The sequence below is a fragment of the Phalaenopsis equestris genome, unplaced genomic scaffold, assembly GCF_001263595.1.
Source record: "Phalaenopsis equestris unplaced genomic scaffold, ASM126359v1 Scaffold000258, whole genome shotgun sequence".
Classification (NCBI taxonomy): domain Eukaryota; kingdom Viridiplantae; phylum Streptophyta; class Magnoliopsida; order Asparagales; family Orchidaceae; genus Phalaenopsis; species Phalaenopsis equestris.
This window is the reverse complement of record NW_018164700.1, coordinates 751,990-767,291: the sequence shown is the minus strand read 5'-3', so window position 1 is coordinate 767,291 and position 15,302 is coordinate 751,990. Positions and strand designations below refer to the sequence as shown.

The 15,302-nt window shown below is 36.6% G+C and overlaps 1 protein-coding gene across 1 annotated transcript; it reads left to right on the top strand.

Annotated features, from left to right (window-relative positions):
- The first annotated feature begins 3,043 nt into the window (after positions 1 to 3,043).
- Positions 3,044 to 11,575, top strand: LOC110024573. Its single transcript, XM_020724618.1, has 3 exons — positions 3,044 to 3,420; positions 3,543 to 3,668; positions 11,083 to 11,575. Exons 1-3 carry the CDS (start codon positions 3,112 to 3,114, stop codon positions 11,419 to 11,421), a joined length of 774 nt encoding a protein of 257 aa, XP_020580277.1. The 5' UTR covers positions 3,044 to 3,111; the 3' UTR covers positions 11,422 to 11,575.
- The last annotated feature ends 3,727 nt before the right edge of the window (positions 11,576 to 15,302 follow it).

Below are 15,302 nucleotides of genomic sequence, written 5' to 3'. Positions count from 1 at the left end.
ACGCACTAGTACATACTATAATGAGACCCAACAAAAAAGAAACAATCATGAAATTCTACTTGGATTACGCTTCGATTGCCAACCATTAACAAAAATATTGCAAAATTTTCGGCCAAAAAAAGAGTTGATCCACTGTCGTAACTGCAGGGCAAAAAAAACCATCAACATTTCAATTAAAGATTTGAGTGTTATATGTGTAGAAAGGAAAGTTCAGATGTTAGATATTTAAATGCATAAGAATTGTGTGCAATGTATATAAATGCCCCATGATTTTAATTCAAGTTTTACTTAAATTACTGGAGCACTTTCAAGCCAAAATTTTTGCTCTTCTAAACAACAGCAGGCCATATAGAATGTTATATTTGGAAAGGAATATGAAAGAAAAATCAACTAATTAAATAGTGTAAATACGAAAGGATTAGAAGTTTCAAAGATCAATGTATGTAGAAGAAAGGTTTACAAAGATGGGTAACAGTAGGTAGGAAGCAAAGTAAAAGCTTTAGGGTCCATCTGGGATCAATTTCAAAATCAACTAATTGATACTACGTTTTTCTCTTAAATTGGCATACAACAAATATGAGTTCCCAGCGGCATTTTCACGGGAATAGACAAATCGGAGCCCTAAATAGAAGATGAAGGAGATAAAAAATGAGTTTACCAGTGAGAATGAGAAGAGAAGAGGGAGGATTTCTTCGAACCGAAGACAGAGGAGTTCGGTGAACGAAGGAGGAGCGACCTGAATATGGAGGAGCGCAAAGCTAACACCAGACGGTGGAGACGGAGGATTGCCGAGGAGCGCTACGCACGGGATCGAGCCTTAGGGCAGAGGAGGGACGCAAGATTAGGGCAGAGGAGACGGGAGGAGGGGCAAGTGTTGTCTTTCGACAACATTAAATGTGGATTGCGGAGAGGACCCCGCGATCCGCGTATAATAGAAAGTTAAAAACTGAGTTTCCCCAAACGCAATCAGACTGGAATTTCCAAACAGACGGCGGGGGTTTTTCAAAACGCCACCGTTCTAAATAAGCTGTCCGAAACGCAGCCTTAGTTTTTTCTTTGAGGGGGTGGTAAATTGGCCCCTTAGACCCAATGTGTGAGAAGCTATGACAACGAAGAGCAAAATAATATTTCTAGAGGGAGGGGCAATTACCTAGGTCCACCCCTGATTTTGTTGAGAAAAAATTGCACAAGGAGTCATGATGTAGTTTCATGTGCGGATGACAATATTTATGTGTATTGGTAGTATTGTGGTGTTATTTTTACCAAAAATAACACCACAATACTACCAATAACACCTCAGATCATACCATACACACTTAATCCGGATGTAATATTTTTTTTGATTTTATGATGAGGGCGAAACGAGCCTCTTTTTGAGGGGGGCAAACTGAGCCCATACACCAAACGTAGGAGGGTTAATGCAACAAAGTTTAAAGTGATATTTCAGGAGGGACAAAACTGAAGTCACTCACTAACAACCGGTGTTTGTTTTGTTAAATTGCTTGTTTGTGATTCGTCCGTCAAGCAAGCGAACCGAATACTGACAAATGTTTGTTTAATTGTGTGCGGCTCATTTTAGCGTGAATAATTAAATATTTAAATGACATTTTTATTTTTCTATTAATTTTGTATGATGTATTGAAAATATATATTAATTTTTATTAATTCTAAATTATTTGAGCTAATTTTAAACCAAATATACCAATTTCAAACCAAAAAAAAAATGAAAAGAGCCGAACACGAACAAACACTGAGTTCGCTCAAATTCGACTCAATTACACCCCTACGAGGGAGCTACTGAAAGTTTCTAGGTCACTGTTAATTTAATTCCCTACCAAATAATTGAAAATTGATAAGTAAAAGGTATTACGAATTTACGCAAAATGACAATCTAACAATAATAATATATTAATTAAACATATTATTATTTCCACAATGTATCTGAAATTTTAGGGGCTGTTTAATTCACAAATATCTGCCTCATATAATCATTATTTAATTTGTCGACTCCTTTAAATATTAATTTATCAAATGACGGTTTATGTGTAGATGAAATTTGCCAACATTTTATGCTAAATAAATTATCATAAAAAAAAAGAAAAATTTTATGCAAATTGATCGTAATTTTCTTTTTTTTTCAATCCATCAATAAAAAAACTTTAGGACGAATTTAGTTACTAATATTTCAAATGTGATTATAAATACAATGAGATTAATTCGTGTACTTGATACGTCCTCAAAAAATTCACTTGATGTTGCACGAATCTATATGCACCATGGGACAAGAAACTTCAAAAATCAAACTAGGAATTACATACACTCAAATTTATAGTGTAACAAAAAGTCAACAAGATGAAACAAAAGACAGCAAATGTAATCCGATTTGAAACCAAGTGAGCTTACATTATGCACTTAAAGCATAATAAGATAATTTGGACTTATTTTGGAGGACCACATGATCTTCAAATCATACAAGCTTGCAGTCAAATCGATCGTCTTAATAAGATGAATCCAACGAATTTAAGATGCCTTAATTTCAATATTAGTAAGCAATGACACTTGATATTTTAAATGAATTGTTTGAGTTTACAAATTTTTATAATGGGCTGTTTACAGCTTACACACATAGCACCCGAAACATTGGTATTTACAGAACTACCACCCGAAACCATGGTATTTAGAGAACTTGCAATTAAAAAAAAACTAAAAAATATTTTTTATAGGAAAATTTATTTTTTAAACCATCTCTGTACTCATAAAATCAATAAAAAATTAGCATTATATGTTGATCCTTGCGGCTTATAAGAATTTTGCTCGTTTATTTCTGACCCAAGGCCCAACAAAAAATTAGTCCAATAAGCCTAGCCCAGCCTCGGATTCATGCCCCCACGGAGCATCCGCAGTCCGCTTAATCATTCTTTAACCAATCATATGCTCGTATTGTTAATCTGACGGTGGTTATTAAAAACAGATACCGATTGCGGATTGGCGCTCCATCCGACGGTCAATGCTGTGTCATTTACACTACAAAATCTTCACTGGACAGCAGATGCGAGCAGATCATCGTCCCCAAACACAGGAGATTTTACTCGATCAGCGTAGAAGAGAAAAATGTCGGGAAGAGGGAAAGGAGGCAAAGGTTTGGGAAAAGGTGGGGCGAAGCGCCATCGCAAAGTTCTGCGCGACAACATCCAAGGAATCACGAAGCCGGCGATCCGGCGACTTGCTCGGCGCGGTGGGGTTAAGCGTATCAGCGGTTTGATCTACGAGGAGACCAGGGGAGTTCTCAAGATCTTTCTTGAGAATGTAATCCGTGATGCTGTTACCTATACCGAGCATGCTCGTCGCAAGACTGTTACTGCTATGGACGTTGTGTACGCGCTTAAGCGCCAAGGCCGTACTCTTTATGGCTTTGGTGGTTAAGTGGTTAGTTTCTGTATTTAAGGCTTCGTTGTGGGTAGTAGCTGGGTTGGTTTGTTTTGGTTCCGGTTTGAATTTCTGTATCTCGTAATGTTCTGTTGTGTAATTGATATTACTTGTAGGGATTGGCTTTTTTGTTCTTATGGAGCTTCAATTTGTCTCAGTTTTTGGTTCTAATTGATTTATTAAATCTTATAAATCCAGGAAAGCTGTTTGAAATGTACGTAGAACAAACTGAGAAGTTCTTCGTAAAAATTGCATAAATCCAGTAAATCCACCGTTTTGTAGGATTTAGTAAATTCCGGTTTTATGGTTGAATTCAATAAATCCACAGCTTTATTTTGTCCAAAATGATTGTCTTGCAAGGTTTATCCTACATTGAGGTTAAATACTGCTCTAAATTCGTTGCCAGACAGCCCCAAGTGTTTGAAGATTTTAGTTGTTCCCTTGCATATGGGAGGATGAATTCAATTTTTTTCAAAAATTATGGAGGGATTGTTTATTTAGATCCACAACACAAGCTTAATATATGATTAAATGGTAGAAAGAGAATGTTAGCTAATCGATTAATCTTCATAAATCTTGCTCTAGACTATCATCTCATTTTCTTCAGCTTTACACCGACTCATTAACCTAATATACTTTGCAAACTAATCCAGATAAAATCATCTTTTCATTACTTAAACCTTGACCTATGGCACCTATGTGTCACGGACAAATAGTCCCACATTGGCTAGGTGTAGGGCCGAAAAGCAGTATTTAAGTCCTGGGCTGCCCACCACCCACAAGGGCTCTTTTGGGAGGTGACAAGTGGTATCAGAGCAAATTATTGTCTGCCAAGTGTGTGGACTCTCCATGGTCCAGTGGGACCCTCGGTGGAGCCGATCCGTGACGAGGGCGTCACGTGATTGGGTGGAGGAGAATGTCACGGACAAATAGTCCCACATTGGCTAGGTGTAGAGCCGAAAAGCAGTATTTAAGTCCTGGGCTGCCCACCACCCATAAGGGCTCTTTTGGGAGGTGACAAGTGGTATCAAGTGTGTGGACTCCATGGTCCAGTGGGACCCTCGGTGGAGCCGATCCGTGACGAGGGCGTCACGTGATTGGGTGGAGGAGAATGTCACGGACAAATAGTCCCACATTGGCTAGGTGTAGGGCCGAAAAGCAGTATTTAAGTCCTGGGCTGCCCACCACCCATAAGGGCTCTTTTGGGAGGTGACATATGGCATGTGAATGAAATTGCTCCGCTTTTTATTTTTGCACATTTGCAATCAAGTTGTCTTCTTAGCGGCCCATTTGTTTCGCTTTTTAAGTCCATTTAGAAACTAAAACCTTAGGACTATTTTGGGTATGCCATTTTCTCCTTTGTTAGTTCAACTAAATAGATAGGTCTAGCTTTGTTATTATCTTAATAGTTTTTTCAAAGCTATGCATATGTTATTTGTGTACAATCCAGCTTGTTAGAAATGGAGCCCGGTCCAACCCTTGGCGCCGCTCACCCGATCGCAAAACATCGTGATCTCCCTTCGATTGCGATCGTTCTCGCCTGGTGTTGATTTGCGAATCATAGGCGCTAATCGCTCCCACATTCCTCTGTTGCGAAGGGAAGCATCCCTTTGTTTCTTATTGTTTGTGATAAAATTTTCAGATGACTCTCCTTGAGTTTAGAAGTCACGGTTTTAGTTTTTCGGTTTCTTCGGAATAAACGAAGGAAAGTACAAGTTCTTCTTTGCAACTGAAGAAAGAAGGAAGAAAGATTCTGCAACAGAAGCATCCCTAATCTTCTTTGTGATAGCTTGTAGTAGAAGAGAAATTTAGTTGGGAAGCCATGATGATGACAGTAAGTTGTTCTGCAGGTAAATCTAAACTGAAATGCAATAATATGCATGATTTGATTTTTGCTGAGTAGGTTCGCAGGAAAGATTATGGCGAGATCTAAGATACGAGTTCGACACTGAATGTTGATTTCAGAGGGAGATGATATGACAAGAACTCAAATAAAGAGAGATCAAAATCAAATTTTTGGTCAGCAGACAACCTGTTTCAATTGTGGCAAGATCGACCACATAAGGAGGAACTGTAAGAATCCTAAAAAAATGGAGAATGATAGCACAAATGTGGTATTTGAAAAATCACAGGATACATTATTGTTGACAGTTTATAGTTATGTTGAAAACTTGATATTGGATTTAGGGGCTTTAAATGTGATAGGAAATCTACCAGAGGCCACAGTGCTGGGTAGTGATGGAAGTGAAAAGAAAAGTGGGTATGGGGCACCCATTCTTACTGTTCCATAGACAAATGTTTAAGAACCAAAGAGTTATGAAAAAATCTTACAAAATGAAAGTTCAAGCAAGTTGGAGTTGTCAAAATTTTTACCAGGAAAGAAGACATTACAGAATTGTGTTGGTGTACCAGGTGAAGATTGAAATTGATGACAGTAAGAGATATAAGACTATACTTGTTGAAAAAGGCTTTAAGCAGATGCAGAATATTGCCCATGCAGTGGGAGTTGTAAGAAGATACAAGAGTGATCCAGGAAATAACTTGGAGGTGCAAAGTTATGTGGAGTCTGTTGATATGTTAACTGAGGGAGTTACTCTTCAGAAATTGAAGTTGTGCACAACTTCATGTTCTCTTCTGGAGTGAAGACGGAAGGTTTAGGCTGCAGAGGTGGATGATTCAAGGTGGAGGATTCACAGTGGAGGATTCATGGTGGAGAAAATTAGTTTGAGTAGTGAGATGTTGTAGTTTGTGTACCGGTTTCAAAATAGGAGAATTGTTAGAAGTGGAGCCCGATCTAACCACTGCTTCCGCTCACCCGAGTGCGAAACATCGGGATCTCCAACACGACACTCCCACATCGATCGCGAAACAGTCGCGACCGTTCCCTCCTGACGTCGATTCGCGAACCATAGGAGCGACCGTTCCCTCCTGACGTCGATTTGCGAACCATAGGAGCCAATCTCTTTCGCCTTCCTTTGTTGTGAAGCGAAGTATCTCTTCGTTATTTCATGTTCGTGATAAAAGCTTCGGATGACTCTACTTAGATTTAGAAGTCACAGTTTGAGTTCTTTGGTTTCCTCGGGATAAAGGAAGGTTTACTTGGGATAAAGGAAGGAAAGTGCAAGAAGTACTTCCTTGCAGTAGAAAGAAGAAGAAGAATATTGTTGTCTCTAGGCCTCTTCGTGGTGGCTTGTGACAGAAGCAAAATTGAGTTTATTTTTCTTGTAAATTTATCTTCTTCGATGTATCTCAGCATAGAGTTTCTTCGGTGCATCTCGGTGTAGAGAGAGAAGAACAAAGAGCAACGAAGTGAGAGTGAGAGATTCCTCTAATCATTAGATATAACTTCTCATTTGTTCCCATTTCTCATCAACACTGGCATTTTCCATCATTATCACATAAGGATTAGCTGTTCTTATGTAATCTCTTTCAATTTGGTTTAGTATTTAGATATTTTTTTTGTATGTGAGTGTGTGTGTGTGTCAGTATGCATGTGTTTCTATTTTTTTTTTGTGTAGGTCTGCATGTGTCTGTGTGTATGTATGTGTATGCATGTGTATGTCTGTTCGTGTGTCTGTGTCTATGTCTGTGTATGTGTATCTTTGTACGTGTGTGTCTTGTGTCTGTGTTTGTGTGTATGTGAGTGCATGTGTGTATGTATGTCTGTCTGTACGTATGTGTGTATGTAGGTTCATGCTGCATGTATGTTTGTGTTGTTTGTCTTTAAATGTATTTTTATACGTAGTATGTTTGTGTGTATATGTATGTATTTATTTATGTAGAATGTTCGTGCACGCCCATTTTTTAAATCTGATATTGTTAAGACACTCAAATGTCTATTAAACGCCGTCTAATCGAGGAAGCTTTCAGGATCATCTGATCAAAGTGACTTATATTTGTGCATTAATTACACTTAGATGATTATAAATGCAGTCTCATCCCTCTTATGAGGGGGAGCAGAGTTTTAGATTTAAAGAAGAGCATGATGATTCAAGGAGCTGAAATTCAACACCACCACTTTCAACTACCGTCAATCACTACCGACCTCCGTAGACCACCATTGACCGTCGTCGATCACCGTCAATTTTCATCAACCACCAATAAACATCGTCGATCACGCCGACCACCATCGACGTGATGTCGTCATTTGTCCCTGTTACTAAAAAAATTATTAGCATGTCGACGTTGTAACTTGCGATACAAAGTAACAATTTCTCGTTTGTGGAGAAGTTGTTGCAACTATAATTATCTTTTTAAAGTGGAACTTTTTGGCTGGGCCAGACATTATGGTTTTTATCTTTCCAGATTTTCCACGTAAAAACTTCGGGTATTACTATTAGTTATCATCTTTCTTCTATGTGTTATTCTTTGTTATGAGTATGTGTCATTCATTTTTCTGAGTGTGTGTTGAATCTTCGTACCACACTAATATAATAATATGTTAGTCCACTGTCGCAAATGCTCTAGCACACATCAAATATATTAATATTTTATTTAATAATTATTAAAATAAAATAAATATTTATTAAATCATTTTATTCAACCACCCATATAAACCTTGTTAACTCGTATGTTATTATGATGACTGTCAATTACATGAACTAAGACGACGTCGCAATTTATAAGGAGGTTTTCTATAGCTAATATGTACAATGGTCGTTTGGTTATGATAAATATTTAACTAGTCATTTTGTGTGAGTTAATGTCTATATATATGAAATGATGTATATGAGTTGAGAGGGGTTAAAAGGTGAGAACAATTCTGAGAGAAATGAGAGGAACTCAAAAAGCTTGTATCAAGATCAAGATTGAGAGAGAACAAGAGGATGTAGGTCTTATGGAACTGTTTCCTGATTCTCTCTCATGGATGTAGGTCTTATGGACCGAACCATGTAATTTCTTGATGTTCTTGTTTGCATATTCTTTGCAGTTTTCCTTTTCCCATTTTGTTGTCCTGCGGTACTCTTGGCAGCAGATTCTGCTACAATTGAGGTCGTCTGTGGGAATTTTAGCCATGATAATGGGATCTGCTAAGTTTGATTTTGAGAAATTCACCAGAAAGAATGATTTCGACTTGTGGAGAGTCAATATGAGGGCCCTGTTGGTGCAACAAGGAGTCGTGGAAGTGTTGTAGGGGCCTGCAGCATTGCGGGGCGAGATGCTCGAGAGAGGAAAGAACAACATCCTAGATAGAGCATATAGTGTATTAATCTTAAACTTGGGTGACAAAGTTCTAAGGAAAGTGTCGAGAGAGAACAACTCAATTGCTCTCAACTAAACTCAAACTGCTCTATATGACGAAATCCTTGGCTAATTGACTCTTCGTGAAGCAATGCCTGTATTCTTTCAAGATGCACGAAGATAAATCTATCTCAAAGGAGATTAATGTGCTTAACAAGATCATAGATGATCTTAAAAATATCGACGTAAAGATGGATGGCGAGGACAAAACACTGCTATTATTAAACTCCATTCCGAAGAGTTATGAGCACTTCAAAGATGCAATGCTCTTTAGAATGATGCAAACAATTTCACTAAAAGGGATTCAATCGCTAATTAGAGCCAAAAAACTTCAAAGCAAACATGACATGAACAAGAAAACCAGTAGAGATGGTTTGATCGTTAGAGGAAGATCGGACAAGAAGGATTCAAGAAACGATCAGAATAGATCAAGATTGAGATAAGGAAAGAAGAGTGAAAATCAGTTATCAAAGGACCTTTCAAATGTTACCATTGCCACAACAAATGTCACTTCAAGAAGATTTGTCCCGACAGGAAGAAAAAACTCCAAGAAAAGCCAAAAGAATCATGAGAAACAAGTGTAGACTTTGATAACTACGATTCAGCCGATGCTTTAGTAATTACTAAGTTTGAATCAAGCAAAGAGTGGACTATCGATTCTGGTTTCTCCTTCCATATGTGTCTTCATAAAGTTGGTTTGAGACACTCTTACTAGTTTACGGTGGATCAATACTTCTTGGAGCCAACAAAGCTCACATGGTTGTTAGTAGTGGGACAATCTTGATAAGAATGTTTGATGGAGCTGAACGAATACTGCAAAATATCAGGTACATACCAGAACTGAAAAAGAATGTGATATCTTTGGGTATGTTGGAATCAAGTGGATATTTTTTTAAGGCTGAAAATGGTTGTATTAAAGTAACTAAAGACTTTTTATTTGTCATATAAGGAGTTAGAAATAGTGGTCTATATTCACTAATCGGAAGAACTGTGATTAATAACTTCTCTAATATTGTTCAATTTCAAACTGACATGCTCACAAAGGTTCTATCTGCAGCTAAGTTTAGGTACTGTCTTGACTTAGTGAACAAAACCAAGGATTAAATGCCCTGGCAATGTGGAGGGAATCTCTTTTATGGAGATTCGTTGTCAAGGTGGAGAACTGTTTTGATGACTCTCAATTATGTAAACTAAGACAACGCTGCAGTTTATAAAAAGATTTTCTATAGCTAATGGGTACAACAGTCATTTGGCTATGTCAAGTGTTTAACCAATTATCTTGTACGAGTTATTGTCTATATATATATATATATGTAATGATGTATATGAGTTGAGATGGTTAAGGGGTGAGAAAAATTCTGAGTAAGGTGAGGAACCTAGAAAACTTGTAACGAGATCAAGATCGATAGAGAGCAAGAGGAGTTTGGTTCGTTCTTGAAATTGTGTGGTGTAATATTAAAGATTGTGTTAGTGAAATGTTTTTTGATTCCCTCCTATGGATGTAGGTCTCATGAACCGAACCGCGTAAGTTCTCGGTGTTCTTATTTGCATTTTTTTTGCGATTTTCCTTTTTTCATTTTGTTGTCCTGCGGTTTTCTTGGCAACAGATTCTGCTACATATGTGAAAGTCCCTTGTATAAATTAAGAAGTTAAATTATTTTGATTAATTGTTTTGAATAATTATTTGTTTAATTGTTATGAATCTCCTTGCGTGCAATGTTGTTAAATTTTTTTCCTATTCGATAATCAATTTGAATCTCCCTCAACTCAATATTGTTAAATTATTTTATATACGATAATCAAGTCAGATATGATTAAATTTATGATTTTAATAAATTATTTTTTAAATAAAATATGATTTTATGGAACATGTATAATTTAGAAGACACATCTATATTTTAGATTATGCATCATTTGGTCAAAACTAAATCCAATTCGATTGGTTGATTCAATTTTGAAATGACAATACAATTTTTTGTTTTAAAAATTTTAATATTTAATTTTTTATTTTTGGTTTCATTTTAACTAAAAAAATTGAATGACATCCATAAAAAATATCATCATTTTAACTTTAAGAAAATCAATTACAAATTTTCATGACAGATTTGTAATTACATATGAATTAAGTGGTATGTAGAAATGTAAATCTTCCTATTTTTCTAATAAAGTCTTAAACTTATGAATTATTCCGAAAAAGAAAAAAATCCAAGTATTTATTTCTCAAGCACTCCACACTTTCACATCCTCCAGCCAATCAGCTTCAAGAAATTTTGATCCAACGGCGGTCCATGAATTGCAAACTTGATACCGGATCGTTAATCCATCCGACGGTGTGCACAGAAGTAGGTATTCTATAAAAACAGCCAATTTCCGCCAAACGATTAATCCGTGTTCCGTAGCCTCAAGAGATTTTAGCTCAATTCAGAAGAAAAGAGGAGAGAAATGTCTGGAAGAGGGAAGGGAGGCAAGGGCCTTGGAAAGGGTGGGGCGAAGCGCCACCGCAAAGTCCTCCGAGACAACATCCAAGGCATCACGAAGCCGGCGATCCGGCGACTTGCTCGGCGGGGAGGAGTTAAGCGGATCAGTGGCTTGATCTACGAGGAGACCCGAGGAGTGCTCAAGATATTTCTTGAGAATGTTATCCGTGACGCTGTTACCTACACCGAGCACGCTCGCCGGAAGACCGTCACTGCTATGGACGTGGTTTACGCTCTCAAGCGTCAGGGCCGCACCCTTTATGGGTTCGGCGGTTAGGTAGCTAGGGTTTGTTTTATATGGCTATTTTATTTGCGGTTGATTATATAGCTAGTAGGGGTTTCTTTGGGGGTATGTTTACGTATCTTTCTGTGACCTTTTATGGCATCCTCTGGATGTGAATCATTTATGTGGAATTTTATTTGGCTTCCAACACTTTCTGTATTGAATTGCAGTGCATTAAATGAGTGTTAGGCTAGCTCAATGGAGAAAGTTGGTTGTGGTATATGTTTTCAAATTCACACTTATTTTGTATCTTTCGCAAGTTTCAAATTTTGAAGGACACAAAATGCAATTTTTTTTCTTGTTTGAGCTTAGAACTATTAGATATTAATGAATTAGTCCTTATAAATTAGACCTTCTAACATCTGTTCACCCACTTAACTGGTGGATCAAAACATAAAAATTGTTTTTTGAGAGAAATTTTATGGGATATGCTTAGCCAATTCATCAATGTATGTTGGCTGTAATCTGAAGAGAGAAAGGAACTGTAGAAGGAACTATACGGTCTATTGACAAAAATGGAAGAAAATGCATTCAAAACAACACAATTAGAATGAGATCCTTAAAATAGGGCATAGTAAGTTTCATTCTTGATAAGGTATGGCTCCATTATTTGCTATCAATAATAGAAGTTAGCCAAGCAATAGCACATTGTTGTTGGACCCAGAATCCAAGAAGAACACTTGATATGGTAGAGCAAAGGAGGGACAGTAATTGCGTTGATTTCAGGTTGTGTCCCCCATAATAAACCAGGGAAATGATTGAATTCCATAGCTCTCTTTGCTTCACAATTTTCAGCATAAACAAAAATAATATGGAATTTGATGGTTGAAGAGGAAATTCTCTACTGTAAAGCGCTACATTTTATTTGAGCCAAAATATGTGGCTCTTGCATAGGAAAGAAATTTTTTTTTGTTGCTCTCATTAGGAAATATATTGATATGTAAAGAGTCAAGAAATCATGTTCAATCTATTTCCTAATGTGAATAATGCTAAATTATTTGGAATAATAAATGTGGATAATTTGCATTAGGAATAATTATCAAACATGATTCCACATATATTTGTTTGTGTTAATGTGAAAAATGCCTTCAATGAGAGATGAGATCAACAAGAACAAATTTTTGACTTGACAAAGTTTATTAGTTACTTGTGATAATCTATGGTATGAGGGTCTCTTGTAGAGGGCATATCCCAACAAAGGCTAGCTCTTTTTCTTAGAACTTTCCATTATTTCATCATTATAGAAGGCCACTTTGTCCTTTGAGCAGAGAATGTAGAAGAGGTTGAAGTTGGAGTTTGGCATAAGAGAAGAAAGCAAGCCCTTCTTGTTTAGACCATGAATAACTTGTATTCATAATATGCAATGAGTGAAATGATCATTTACTAGTGGTTCTTGAACAACAAATTGGACTGATAATAGCAAAAAAAATGCATCGATTTGTTGAGTCTTTGGAACCAAGCTATTGGAGAAAGTTTCAATCCATATAATATATATTTTTTTCCAATAGCATAACCTTTAATTGTGTTTTATTGGAATCATGCAACTTGGTTGAAGACCATGCTCTCGCTCTTAGTCACTACACTCCCTCGTGCGGTGCTTGTGGTTCAATTTATAGATCTGAAATTGTGAATAAGGCATGAATCCAAAATATTCTTGATCAGACGGTTGAGAAAGATCCCCTTGATTGAATGATGTTTAATTGTATTAATGATGACACACTTGAGTGTTCTTAGGCTTGTTGGATTTGTCTTGTCGAGACATTTGATTTGACTGTAAACATGTCAAATAACATTTATTTGATCTTCAGTTGTACCTGGGAAGCCTCTAAAAGTTGTTTTTTTTTGGCTTGATTTAACTTGGAACAAATGATCTTAGCATTGTTGTGTCCATCCCGATGGGTTGATCATACTTTTGGTTGAATTTTCATCAAAAATTTCATCAAAAATTGAATATTATATAGTGCAAAAACTGCATCGAGATCAATGTCATGCATGAAAATTTGTTTGTGGCACATCAATAATATTTACTTGTTTGATATATAAAATTGTTTGGCACGTAAATGGCTCTAAAAAGAATGGATTTCGATAAAAAAAATAATATCTAGCTCAAAATTTGTGTAGATTCCATTGATTTAAATTTTTCTTGCTGGGCAATTTCCCTTCGAGATTTTGATTATAAATATATTATAATTATTATTTTCTAACATAATTGACAAAAGGGATCACCTTTCTTCCTAAGAAAAAAAAAAACCAAAACCTTCATGCTCTTTCTTATTTTTTATTATGTTTAAGGAGCCTCACAATAGTTTTTGAGTTATAAGATTTAAGGTGCATTTTCGGCAGCTTATGAGCATCTAATTCTGAAACACGTTCTGCTGGTCGCCCGCTGGATTCAATCTGTGACCTGTGTTTAGTGTAAAAACCCAACCGCGTTTTCAGATAAGATGTCAAAACATGTTTTTTACGGAATTTTGAAAATGCCGTCCGCACTTATAAGCTGCCCAAAACGGGCCCTTGGGACTGTTTGGGGGCAGCAATAGCTTATAAAGTCTATTTGGGGCAGCAACAACTTATTTAAAGTCTGTTTGGGGCAGCGACATTTTATTTGTAAGTTGATGAGAAGTTGAAAAATAATATGTTGTTCAAAAAATTGCAATGACTATTATAATTTTTTTTTTTTTTATTTTTTTTTTTAAGAAAAACTAGATCACAGCTAGAAAGCTGCTAATGATGTGAAAATGTTGATTTCAATTGTTTGAAATTGTAGATTTTTGAAGAAAATCAAAACACAGTTTACCCTAACGATCCTGAGTTCATTTTAAAAATATGTCGCACCAAATAAGCTGTCTAAAATGGGGTCTTAATAAGCTGTTGATAAGCATCTGGTAGACTGTTAATGATTATTGTATCATTATGGCAAAATTATTGCAAAATTATTTCTGGATAAATGATCATTCTACCATTATGCAGTAATGTTATTTATAACAAAACTCTCATATTAATGTATTTGATATTTTAAAAGCAAAAAATCACTTACAGTACAAAAACAAGATGCACACCTTACTTAACAGTGAAATCAAGTTTGTTAAAAAAATATTAAAATTACAATTAAAAACATAATAATATTAATTTTAAAATCCCCATGACGTATGTCACGAGCTATATTGTTTTCAAGGGACACCATTCAACCCCGATTTAGAAGAAGTGCCAAGCACACAATGAACACATAAAACACAAACCCCATCACAACCATAACCACAACATAACACCCAACTAACTAACCCCTTCTCCCATCTCATTCACATCCATAACACAGCACCAAACTGCAACCCAACACAACCACAACACATAGAACAATCATGGCCAACCACAACCCATATCACAGTAAGACAATCAACACAACCCCAACACAACACACCCACAGCCTCAAAACAGTCCAAATACAACGTCAAGAACAACACACACCCAACATAAATCCACAGCCCCAACACACTCTGAACACATCTTCAACACAGTCCCAACACAACACACACCCACAACCTCAACACACCCAACACACACAACCCCCATCACAGCCACAACAACAACACAATACCCAGCTAGCCCCTCATCACATTCACATCCACGACCACAAAATACAGAGCACCCAACCCTAACCCAACACAGCCACAACCTTAATACAGATACAACCACAACACACACCCATAATCTCAGCACAACCACAATAAATAGAGCAACCAACCTTATATATGCCGGCAACCACAACACAGAGCACTCAAGGCCGACCACTTAGTAGTAGGACAATCGATAAAAAAAATTTTCATCCATTCTCCAAATTACCAAAAAAACAGAAAAAAAAACGCACGAGGAATGCC

Bases quoted from the DNA above. Each gene is read 5' to 3' on its own strand.
- LOC110024573 (XM_020724618.1), top strand. From the start codon at position 3,112: ATGTCGGGAAGAGGGAAAGGAGGCAAAGGTTTGGGAAAAGGTGGGGCG. The intron at 3,421-3,542 runs TAAGTGGTTAGT...TATTACTTGTAG, and splicing joins CTCTTTATGGCTTTGGTGGT to GGATTGGCTTTTTTGTTCTT. The intron at 3,669-11,082 runs GTAAAAATTGCA...AAGAGATTTTAG, and splicing joins AACAAACTGAGAAGTTCTTC to CTCAATTCAGAAGAAAAGAG.